Below are 13,040 nucleotides of genomic sequence, written 5' to 3' on the forward strand. Positions count from 1 at the left end.
TTAGTCCATGGAATGAAGACTATTATGAGAAACATAGAAAAGATGGCCAGTTTTTTTTCCTAGGATAGGCGAGTCTAAAAATAGAGGGCATCCATTCAAATTGAGAGGGTAAAGATATAAAGGCCTGAGCAACAATCCTTTCCCACACAAAGAATGGTGAGTGCATGGAATTAGCTGCCTCAGGAAATGGTGGAGATTTAAGATACATTTAGACAGCTACATTGATAGGAAAGATTTAGATATGGGCCAAAACTTAGGCAAATTGAATGAACTCACGTAAACAACTTGGTCTGTGTGGATGAACTGCCACTCTTAAAGTGAGCCTTCCTTTTATTTCCTATTTTTACTCCATACCAAAATTTATTTTATTTTGCATTTATTGACCTGTAACATTTGGGATCAAATATTTCTTGTTCTTCAGGTTTCCAGCATCTGCAGCTTTTTGATTTCTTTCCAGCAGATGGTGCTTTCTTTCAACATTCAACACTTTTCCAGCCAGCACCAGAGGACCCATCAGTTTACTCACTCAACACAGTTTGTGGCAGTTCCTTCCTTAGAACCAACTAGAGAGGGTCAACTGCAACTGGCAAGTGAGTGTGAATTTAGCCTTTCCAATTACACCGGACAACAAAGATTTTGCTTCCTGAACAATTTTTGGTGTATTTTATGGATTTTGAGCTGCTGAACACAAAAATCACCGTAAAACTTTCCTATCATGTACCATTTTTTAGATATAACCTCAAATGAAAATATTTCAAACATAAAACTATTTAGTGCAATATGCAATTGAAAATACATTTTCTGCATTCATTCTTGGACGTCTTCCCTACTGATCTTGGGGCAGTCAGTGGTGAGCATGGTGAAAGGTTTCACCAAGACATTGCAACCATGGAAGGGCAGTATCAGGCGTGCAGGACTCCATCAATGCTGGACATTGACATGAAAGGTAACAGATTCTGAGCATAAATGAAAATTAGCAAAACACGTTTAGGTCAGTTGAACTAATGCAATGGGTCAGCTTTATTATATGATTGAACACGCTAAATTCAATAAAAGTTAACTTAATGTTTCTCCAACTTCCTACACGATACAGCAAATCTGAAATTCTCTTTGTGTTCACTTTGAAGTTATCTATCATAATCCCCAAATTTTTTTCAGGAAGTAAACCTTTAAAAAAAATGGTTGTCCAGTGTTATTTTTGGATTTCACTGAAGATGCTGTAATTCCAAGGTTAAATTATATCAACAGAATATCTGACTGCACATTAAATGCCCTCATAATAATCAGTAAATGCATTAATTTGGAAACACTGATTATCTGAAATCACTTGAGTTGCTGTTGTAGTTGGATCAGTTTTAGATATTTAGCACAGGAGCAGGACCAATAAACCCAGGATCTTGTTCATCATCGTATACTTAATTACACTGATCTTGACATTAATTCAAAACATTGATCAGGAATAGAATTAGGCTATTCAGCCTATCAAGTTCCCTCCAACATTCAAATCATGGTTGATGTATTTATTCTTTCAACCCCATTCTCCACCCTTATTCCATTACCCTTGGTCCCCTCTTCTCCCCAAATTTTCATCAATTTCCCCAGATTCTACCACTCACCTGCACACTGGCAGCAGGTTATTGTGACCAATTAATCAACCAATCCACAAGTGTTTAGGACATAGGATGGAAATGGAGCACTTGGAGGATAACCACATGGCCACAGAGAGAATGTGAAAACTCCACAGGTAGTGCCTGAGGTGAGGATTGAACTAGGGTCTCTGCCACTGTGCATTCCAACCCCTTTAATGGTGTTCTAAACAGCACCTTACTCAATTTGTGTATCAGATGATTGTAAATTAAAGCAACACACTCACTTTAGCTTATCAACAGTATTAATATAAAAGCATTTATGATTTTCATGTTTTTACTTCAGAAAGGTAAAAAAAATTTTAATCAACTTAATGAAACACTCAAAATATAATCTAAAGAAATGATTTCATTGAGAGGGCATTCTTAGGTGTGGACACTCTGTAGTAAGGTGATGTTATCCCCTTTCAGCATTACGCGACCTGCAATTAAAAAAAACAGAAATGGCCTTTAAGTATTCAACCACTGTTATAATATATTCTCTGTTATAATATATACTACTGTATGCTGTTTAGTAGGAGTACAAATCATTACTGCTATCAGTAGAGCTCACAGGAAATGAAGATCAATTACCTCACAGCTGCTTCTGAACAGAGATACATTCAAAATGATTTCATCATAAAAATGTAAAAGTGAGAATACGTATTTTTATTGGATGTTAATGCTGGAAATACGAGTATGTTTACAACACGACCACTAGAAGTGTGATATTGAGGAAAGCAGGATATAGATCAGATGGAAAATTGGGAAGAGGACTGGGATATGGAAATCAATCCACATAAATGCAAAGTGACGTGTTTGGAAAAGAAAATAGGGGTAGGACAGAGATACTAAATGGGAGAACACAAAGGAATATGCTTTCCTTAACAAAGACGATGTTCAAATCCATTAGTTCCATTAAAGTGGCAATGCAGGTACATAGGATGGGAAAGAAACAGGATAGAAGTTGGTACATTATGTTGCAAATTTACAAACATTAGTTAATCTGTACTAGGTACTACAGATAGTCCCCGACTTACAATTTTCCAAAGTTACGATGTTAGAATCATACTGTACTTTGGCTAGGTTATGATGTTCAGTGTCTCCCCACAGCCCCATTGTCCTGCTCTCTTCCATCAGCCCCCACACTGATCCCACTGCCTCACGCTCTCCCAACAGCCCCGTGTCGGTCCCTACACTGATCTCACTGCCCTTTTTTGACTTAAAATTTTTTTTGACTTACAAAGGGAGTGCTGGAACATAACTCCATCGTAAGATGGAGTTACACATTATGTAGCGTTGCTTTGGAGAGAGTGAAAAGATTCACCAAGATGTTGCCTACAGTGGAGAATTTTAGTTATGGAGAGAAATTACACAAGTTGGGCTTACTTAGCCTGAAGCAAAGCAAGTTGAGGGGTGACCTGATAGAAGAATATAAAACTATGAGAGGCATAGAATAAGACCGTTAGCAAAAATCCCTTTTTAATGGTAGGGTGTCATCAACAAAAAGAGAGAAGAGCTTTTAAGGTGATCTAAGGAGCAAGTTTTTATTAAACTGAGAGTTGAACATTCTGCCAGAGATGTGGTGGGGAATCAGATATTTAGACTGCCAAGGCATAGGACACGGACTTAATGTGGGCAAATGGGATGAGTGAAGATGGGAAAAAAGTTAGCATTGACACAGTGACCTAAAGGGTCCTTTCTTGTAAGCTGTTCAATTCCATGGATCTACTGAATGGAAATTGTTTGTCAGCATTTAGCAATGAGTCAGCAGGTTGGTCTAAAATTCTGTGAGATCTTGATGGAAACTGTTCCACATTTCAATAGCAGTGAACAAACACACTTCAAGGGCAATGCGTTAGTCACCGGGGTATTAAAATGACTGAAAATCTTTAGCTGCATGTATGTTCCAACATTCACCAAGAGGGAAGCTATCAACATTGGTGAAAGGGTTTGAGGCAAGCAAAATTAACAGGCATCTCTTGTAAAGTGACTAAGTTAACAATGACATTTGATGTTTTTAATGAAAAGACTTGTTTTACTATAGAGTGAGAAGAGGAAATATAACAACATAGTTCAGGGCAACACAGAGCATTTCAAAACCAATTGTATTTAATCGTAAAGCATAATGACTCTGAGGTCATTAGAAAGAAAATTACTGAACCATTAGCTAACCTTGTTTACAAACAGAAAGATTGTAAAGCACTTCTCCAAATAGCAAATGAAAACCTCAACATGTAAACACCTAATTTCAAAGGTGCCACCTCGCACCCTCAAGTCTAAGTTAACACTTCAGTGCATTATTCAGTAATCGATTGCTGCAGCCAAACCTTGACAAGGACTCTTAGATGAAAGCGTTGCCAAGCTCTGAAATCAATATACACTGACAGATACATCGACTACCATCATTTAGATAGCAAAGGTCAGGGTGCAAGTGAGGGATGCACTTTGAGGAGGAAAAAACATCAGAACCCACAGCAGATCCAAAACACAGGATGGTACTGTTAGCATAGCAGTTAACACAACGCTATCATGGTGCCAGCTAACTAGGTTCTGATTACCACTGCAAAGAATTTGAACATTTTCTCTGTGTCTGTGAGGTTTTCCTCCCATGTTTCAAAGATGCATGAAGTTCGGTTAATTGGTCACATGGGTGTAATTGGGTGGCCTGGGCTCATAGGCCGGGAAGTCCTGTAATTGTGCAGTATCTCTAAATTAAAAGATCCTTCTCATGATTCAGAATTTGCTCCAGAGGTCAGGCTTATCGAGCTAAATACTTCGGCATTTGTGATCACTGGAACCAAAATGCTCTCCCACTGAAACCCAAGTTTTCTGGCCAGGCCCATTTCTCAATGTAAGATCTAATATGGATCCTTCTCTCATTAGATGATCTATGTTTTTTTTCTTTGGCTTGGCTTCGCGGACGAAGATTTATGGAGGGGGTAAAAAGTCCACGTCAGCTGCAGGCTCGTTTGTGGCTGACCAGTCCGATGCGGGACAGGCAGACACGATTGCAGCGGTTGCAAGGGAAAATTGGTTGGTTGGGGTTGGGTGTTGGGTTTTTCCTCCTTTGCCTTTTGTCAGTGAGGTGGGCTCTGCGGTCTTCTTCAAAGGAGGCTGCTGCCCGCCAAACTGTGAGGCGCCAAGATGCACGGTTTGAGGCGTAATCAGCCCACTGGCGGTGGTCAATGTGGCAGGCACCAAGAGATTTCTTTAGGCAGTCCTTGTACCTTTTCTTTGGTGCACCTCTGTCACGGTGGCCAGTGGAGAGCTCGCCATATAATACGATCTTGGGAAGGCGATGGTCCTCCATTCTGGAGACGTGACCCATCCAGCGCAGCTGGATCTTCAGCAGCGTGGACTCGATGCTGTCGACCTCTGCCATCTCGAGTACCTCGACGTTAGGGGTGTGAGCGCTCCAATGGATGTTGAGGATGGAGCGGAGACAACGCTGGTGGAAGCGTTCTAGGAGCCGTAGGTGGTGCCGGTAGAGGACCCATGATTCGGAGCCGAACAGGAGTGTGGGTATGACAACGGCTCTGTATACGCTTATCTTTGTGAGGTTTTTCAGTTGGTTGTTTTTCCAGACTCTTTTGTGTAGTCTTCCAAAGGCGCTATTTGCCTTGGCGAGTCTGTTGTCTATCTCATTGTCGATCCTTGCATCTGATGAAATGGTGATGAAATGATGATCTATGTACCATTTCAAGAACCACCCCCCTCCCCCCGCCCACCTTCCTGCCCTATCCAAGCCCCTTACACGAAGGATGTCCCAATCAATATTGGTGAAGCATATTCATCCACCACGACAACTCTTGCTTTTAAAAAAAATCTTTCCCTTATTTGCCTACATGTATATATATTTTTATTTTTAATTTATACATTCAGCAACATAACAGGCCCGTTCAGCCCACGAGCCCATGGACACCCAATCAATCTGTAACCCCCGGTCTATTTTTTGAAGGGTGGAAGCAAACTGGAGCACCTGGGGAAAACCCACAGACACGGGGAGAACCTACAAGCCACTTACATACAGGGCAGGATTTAAACCCCGGTCCTGGTTGCTGGCATTATAACAGCACTGCCCCAAATGCTAATCTAACCATGCTGCCCAAATCCGTTCCTCTATCTCCTGCTGGATTTGCGAAGCCTATAGTAAAATTCCAACATAGCCTATAGTAAAACTCCAACCTCTTTTAGTTCTGAGCTCATACATAGAACACAGAACATAGCGCAGTACAGCACTTGAACAGGGTCTTGAGCCCATGTGTCTGTACCAAAAACAGTGCCCACATTAAAATGCTGTTGCCTGTACTTGATAGATATCCCTCCATATTCATGTCTATCTTGAAGCCTCTCAAATACTTCCATTGTATCTGCTTCTACCACTATTCCTAGCAGCCCGTTCCAGGCAAGAGTGATCATATACCTGATGAGAGTTTCATGACGGGGAACGTCACTTCATACCGATATCAACGTTCCAGGTCCGTGACCAAATTATTATAACTACAAGCATCCGAGGAACACATCAAAAGGTACAGACAGTCTTATTCCCAAATGACATCTCTGCAGGTGACAACTTCCACATATTAAGTACCAATTAGGGACACTGGACCTGAGCAACCTTTTGTCTTGCTATCCATAGAATGGAAAGTAACTGTATCATCATTTCCCAGCCACAATGCTGCTTGGAACTAATCAAGTTAATCAAATATTACCTCACTAGCCGCTACACATGGAGAGAGGGAGAGAAGATATATTCATTTAGAGAAACACCATTTAGTTAATCTCAAGGATTGACAATTTAAAATGGACCACTTTATTTTAATGTATGGTTTAAATGGATAAAGATATGTTCTAAAAGTTTATATCAGTCTCCTTACCCAACGGCTTTCTTGCTTTTGATTTCATGTGAATTTCTTCTGCATCATCCAAAACAAGGTTCATGTATTCATCAAATCCCTAAAAAAAGAGGAATTAGTTACCTGTAACAATATAGAAATCCCAAATTCATAGAGCAGCTGGTTAATGAAAACCAGACTGAAACCCAAAGTCACCTCAGGCTGCAATGGCATCAGGTGTGCTCCAGTGTTATGCACCAAACTAATAGATTTTAAATAAGAGGCTTCTACCTTCTCAGTGTTCATATATCAATGGAGAACCAAGCAGGTTCTTGCTTATTTTCTCAGCTGTTTCCTTCTGCAACCGGACAGACATGAATGCCTATATTTGTGTGTTGATTAGTGACATTAGTTGAAATAGAATCAGTCATTGATGCTTGTATAATTATTGTAATTTATTCATATTCTGGGATTAACATCCACAAATCAAATCAATTACTTTTTCTAAGAAAGAAGAAAAATAATAGGATGTTAAATATTCAAAGTGTTTATTTTTTAACAAAGGTTGAGAGAGAAATAGTTAACAAGCCATTAGGGTACCAATAGTTCTGTTCTATCTAATAACCATCCATACGGGTAGGCAGCACATTGTCTTAACACTTTTATAAACAATCCCAGGTTAAGAAACTGATTTTTTTTTAAATTTAAATGCTGAGAATCTGTAGCAACTGAATACAAACCATGAGTTAACTCAACAGGTAAAAACACTCATCTCAAGTATTAGCCCTTACAGATGCTCATTGATCTCCAGTAAGTCCAAATGTTTCTGGGGTACATCCAAATGAAAACATAGCTCTTTCCTCCTTTTTAAAATATATAGTAAAATCCCACAGCACAAATATCATAAACGTACATATCGAGAGATCAATTACTTTTCAAACGTAACTGCGTCTTTCTCACCAGTAAGTCCTTCCTACTTTTCGGACAATCTAAAAGCAAATACATTTCAAGATATCACAACACATTTGACAATTCATACTTACAATTATACAGCCTTCTATCCTCATGTTGACTTGCTCATATAACCACACTTGGATTCTGGATCTCTGTTTTTATATTAAAAAAAAAAGGCATTTTAAATGAGAAATAAAATTTGAAAAAATTGAGATTTCTGCTGTAGCAAAGCAGGAGCCCTTTAGCACTACCCTCAAGCATCAGCAAAATATGTGGGAGTTGAGTTTTTAAAAAATGGCAGCACTGCTGAAGAGGAGAGACAGAGTTCATCTGTAGGGTCCTACCGCCCGGTCCAACTACAGATGGCTCCAATACAGGCTTTAATCGACCTGTTGAAGGTGGTTAATTTTAAAATCTTGCAACCACAGGGTCTGAGCCCAAGATAGGGGCACCTATGATTGGCAGCAGCTTCGAGGGGTTACAGACTCAGGGGAAGCAGATGACTGGCGCAGGGGCACCAGAAGAGAGATGACCCTAAGGGATGGTGACCATAGTGGCAGACCAGTGAGGGACTCTGTAGCCGAAGAACTCACGGCCGGTGACTTGAGGGAGGACCCACGCAGGCTGCGGGCTGCTAGCGACTGAGGTCAAAGGACTCACACAAGGCTCCGAACTGTTGGAAACTGGCTGAAGGGATACCAGGTATCGATCTGGAATGTGAAAGGGTGCAGAGGGCACTGAAGGTTTCCTGATCATGTTGGAGGCTTGGATCTGGAGCTCGGGTTGCCAATGGTTTAGACTAAAGTCTATGTGGCTGTGGGAGGTGAATCAGAATCAGAATATTCAAGTCATGAAATTTGTTTTGCAGCAGTATCACAGGGCGAACATTCATATTATAACCATCTTAAACGTTACTATTAAAAAAAAATAATAGTATACAAAAGGTAAGGCCGTGTCTTTGGTTCATTAATTATTCAGGAATCTGATGGCAGCAGGGAAGCAGTCATTGTGCTGTTGAGTGCTCGTCTTTAGACTCCTGTACCTTTCTCTTAATGGGAGCAGAGTGAAAGGGTGTGGCCTGGGTGGTGTGGGGTCTTTAAGGTCAGAGGATGCTTTTTTTTTTATAAAGACACGACCTCATGCAGATATCCTTGATGGAATCAAGTCTGGTGCTTTGATAATGCAGGACGAGTTTATTCTTGTCCTGAGAGTTGCCGCCTCCATACCAGGTAGTGACGCAACCAGGCAGAATAATCTCCACGGTACACCAGTAGAAGTTTTTGGTGACATACCAATCTCCTCAGCTGGCGAGCCTTTGTGATTCCATGGACATTCAATAGCCCCATTTCCTTGTCCCAGGAATTAACAAGGTCCAGTGGAAAAAAAAAGCACTCAGCAGGCCAGCATCACATGATGTCAAATCACACCACGGATTGATGGCCTCGACCCCTACTCATATCCCCAAAATCAGCTGACACTGGCATCCTGATTAAACCAGTGGAAAAAGGACAGCAGAAAGTCATCCATTTCCAGTTGAAGGTAGACTCTCCTATCCCCGGAGATGAATTGTGTTCAGTGGAAAAGCAGTCAGTGTCCCAGATAAAGGTGGCCTTGTAGAAACAGCACAAAGAGCTTCTTATCCCAGGACACTGCATGGCCAATTAATGGGATGCCAATAGGAAAAAGGGGCGGAGGGGGTGGAGCCTCTCTTCTGTTTTTCTTTCTCTAATTGTAACTGGAAGAGGCACCTGATTTCTGCTGATGGTGAATCTGTTTGCCTTATGGCAGACTAAAACAATTATGTGTAATATTACACCTACTCTATTACTTGACAATAAAGTTTTCTTCAAACCAAATTTAGTTAAGTCTGACATCTACAAGATTTTAAGATTTATGTCATTGCTAAATAATGCCACCAGGATCAGTTGTAAACTCCACAGCTCTGTAATAGCAACACTGTAGCAGCTGTGTAGCGGGCCAAGTGGGCGCACAGCACGGCAATGCGAACTGTCGCCGGCACGGTTCTGCAGGCGTGCGGAATCCTAATACGAAGGTCTGCCTACCTACCTAATGGACCGCACACGAGGTAAACTGAGTGCCGGGGAATGGCACGGTGAGTTATTGAGTCTCCTGCAGGAAGGCGCGGGACACTTACAAGGCTAGATTTCAACCAGCCGGTCCCGTGGATCAGCACCAATCTCATAGTGACGACCCACCTTGTCCCGTGGAACCCGGGACACACAGTCTATAAAAGGAGTCTGTAAACCCTGAATAAATCAGTCTTGAGTTGACTGCTCTGGCATGTGTTTGTATTTCTTTAGTAGCTCTACCGTAGTAGCCGCTACAACACTACAATATTTAGCTGTACCAAAAATTAAAACATATACAGTACTTACATTCTGAAGGTATCTGAAAATAAGGTTCTGTTACAGTTCAGTTAAGAAACATGGATATATTTAAGAGCGACATAAATATTTAAAATGCAACAAACCTCCCTATAATCACTGACATTGTAATAAAATATAATTACAGGTACATGTAAACTACTTACAACTGCAGGACATGGGGTATGATGTCATCACCATTCCCTCCAATGACCACTATTCCTCTGAGCCAGTGTGCAAATTATTCAATTACAAGAACCACTGTATTGTCAACTGAACCCCATAATCACCCAAGATGCACAGACATGCTCCTTAATCTTTTGTTAACTCTTTGGCCACCATAAACCTTTCATTAAGTCTGAGCAAAATACCTCTTGTGACCCAGAATCAAATTTTACATCATAAAATATTAAGTACTGGAACAGGCCCTTAGGCCCACAATGCTGAATGAACATAATCCAAACAGCCGGCACATGGTCTACATCCTCCATTCCCTGCCTTTACATATGTCAGTTTAAATGCCTCTTAAACATTGCTATCCTATCTGCTTCCACCATCTTCTTTTCCTGGCACCATGTTCCATGATCATTCTGAATGCAAAATTTGCCTTGTAAATCTCCTTTAAACATTCCTTCCCACCTTTAAGTCTTACCCTCCAGTATTTGATGATGCTACCCCAGGAAAAAGACTCTATCTGTCCTATGCTCAACATTTTCTGCAAGGCTGCCCCTTAGCCACAATCCAAGTTTATCCAAGATCTCTAATCCAGGCAACATTATGGTGAACCTCTTCTGAACCCTCTCCATCCTTACTGAAATGTGATAACCACAATGATTGATTGATGATGCTCCTTTGGAAAATTTTACCATGAGAAATATGGAAGATAATTGATTTTGCCCACTAAGGTGAATGATAGGCCTGACTAAAATATTTCAATCCACTCCACTGGCTTAGACATCTCATTGAAGAGAAACTATTGAGTATTCTGCAACCTTACTTAATTTCAAGAATTAAATTATTAGGGATATAGTTTCAAACAAAAAGTTGCCATCTCCACTTTCAGAACTGTCCAACCACACAACTGGTTACTTTCTTTGAACTGACAATTAAGAGTCTCAGAGCTAAGGCACAAAAACAGGCTCTTCAGCTCACGACGCCGATGCTGCCTTTTTGCTCATCGACACTAATACCATTTCACTTGATCAGCATTGTTTCTTAAACTTTCCAATTCAAGAGCATCAAGGCTTGGCATGCCTCCCAAGGTGATAATTCAACCAAATCTAGGCTGTATTTCTTGATATGGGTGAGAAAGGGAGGTTAGAGAGGGAACACAGACAAAGCGATGAACACAGGAAAGCGGAGCGAGCTAATGAGACGAGAACTGGGGAGGCAATGAGGTTGGGAACGAAAGGAGGGGGGGGGGATGGCGATGAGGTGGGTAAGGGCAGAGGGGCAGAGCACGGTGAACGGGGGAAGGGAGGAGAATGGGGGGCAGGGAGAATGGGGGCAGGTAGGAGAACGGTGGGGGGCAGTGAGGAGAACGGTGGGCAGGGAGGAGAACGGTGGGCAGGGAGAACGGTGGGCAGGGAGAACGGTGGGCAGGGAGAACGGTGGGGGGCAGGGAGGAGAACGGTGGGGGGACAGGGAGGAGAACGATGGGGGGCAGGGAGGAGAACGGTGGGGGGACAGGGAGGAGAACGGTGGGGGGGCAGGGAGGAGAACGGTGGGGGGGCAGGGAGAATGATGGGGGGCAGGGAGGAGAACGGTGGGGGGGCAGGGAGGAGAACGGTGGGGGGGGGACATGCAAAGGTGGAACAGGGGCACTACGTCGGCGTAATGAGATGTTGATAGGGAAGAATGATCTGTCTCGGGCGGGGGGGGGAAAGCGGGCGGGGGGGTAGCGGGGAGGAGGCTGGTGGCTGCAGGCCCAGGCTCATCCCGTGCGAAGGATACGATGGGCTGCACCATCACTTTCTGCACCTTCTGTGCCTGCCCGCGGTACGCCATGCTGCTCCTTCACCTCGCTGCCGATTCCGCCACAAAATGGCCGCGGCAAGCCGGCGCCAGCCGCACCGCGGGGCACCCTGGGACGTGACCTCTCACCCGGCCTTGGGCACCGCGCATGCGCCCCATGCAGCATCAAGGTGGAAGGGCATGGTTGGACCTCATGCTCAACTCCTTCGCCCTTATCTCAGCCACGTCAAGACATTTTAAAATTATAATGGTCATGAATTCTTAAATGCATTTCTATAGTCTAATAAATTAATAGTTTTGATGATGATCATGAACAGGGCTCACCAGGGGCTAGACTTTGTGAGGTGGTAGAGGAGATTCAGGAGGGCAGCGAAGACTCATGAACGTCTCCAGGTGGCCCATGGAGAACATTCTGGCTGGTTGCATCACTCCCTGGTACAGAGAGGCCAACAGTCAGGACAGGAAAAACCTTCAGACGGTCGTTAACTCGGCCTCCAAGATCACAGGCACCAGTCTTCATTGAGGACATCGGTCCTCAAGGACACCACCACCTAGATCATGGCCTCTTCACTCTGCTCGTATCAGGAAAAGGAATGCAGGAACCTGAAGACGAGCACCCAGCGGCACAAGGACAGCTTCTTCCCCACTGCCGTCAGATTTCTGAATGATCAATAAACCAAAGACACTGCTTGATTTTGACTTTTTGTGCACTAGTTTTACAGTGATAGGTTTAGACGAATGCTTGCTTAGTGACGCAAAACAAATTTCACAAATTGTTCAGAATGGAATCCAATATAAGCCCACAGCGATGCTGGAGGAACCCATCAGGTCTCACAGCATCCATAGGAGGTAAATATATATTACTGACTTCAGTTATTATCTTTATCGCTTGGGAGCGCTGCAAAACCATCTGTAGATTTTTGCATCTCACGCTAACATAAACCAAACCAACAGGATCCAATATGAAGAAAACACGGTCATTGGAATTGAAGAGGCAACATTTCGTCGAATTCACAAATGGATCCCAGCCACTATTGATGGCATTAAAATAGTTGTCATGAGGTAACAAGGACACAAGAGTTATAGCAGGCTATTGTGGTAAAACTGGCAATCATACAGATGCCAAGGGTTCAACACCAGTACCTCAGCCAGCCAAAAAAAGACTCAGAAATCTGGTTCAGTTGAATTTTTAAAAAATGTAAATAAATAGTATTGCCAACAATTTTCTCATATATCTTACTAAACTTCCTCAACCAAGAATCTCC

At 42.6% G+C, this 13,040-nt stretch overlaps 1 protein-coding gene across 1 annotated transcript; it reads right to left on the bottom strand.

The window, feature by feature from the left end:
* Positions 1-992: 992 nt before the first annotated feature.
* Positions 993-11,882, bottom strand: LOC138765173 (small nuclear ribonucleoprotein E). Its single transcript, XM_069942064.1, has 5 exons — positions 11,755-11,882; positions 9,814-9,840; positions 7,507-7,569; positions 6,506-6,584; positions 993-2,068 (listed from the first exon to the last, which is right to left on the bottom strand). Exons 1-5 carry the CDS (start codon positions 11,806-11,808, stop codon positions 2,013-2,015), a joined length of 279 nt encoding a protein of 92 aa, XP_069798165.1. The 5' UTR covers positions 11,809-11,882; the 3' UTR covers positions 993-2,012.
* Positions 11,883-13,040: the final 1,158 nt, after the last annotated feature.

This window comes from Narcine bancroftii, chromosome 5 (assembly GCF_036971445.1).
Source record: "Narcine bancroftii isolate sNarBan1 chromosome 5, sNarBan1.hap1, whole genome shotgun sequence".
In the NCBI taxonomy this organism is placed as follows: domain Eukaryota; kingdom Metazoa; phylum Chordata; class Chondrichthyes; order Torpediniformes; family Narcinidae; genus Narcine; species Narcine bancroftii.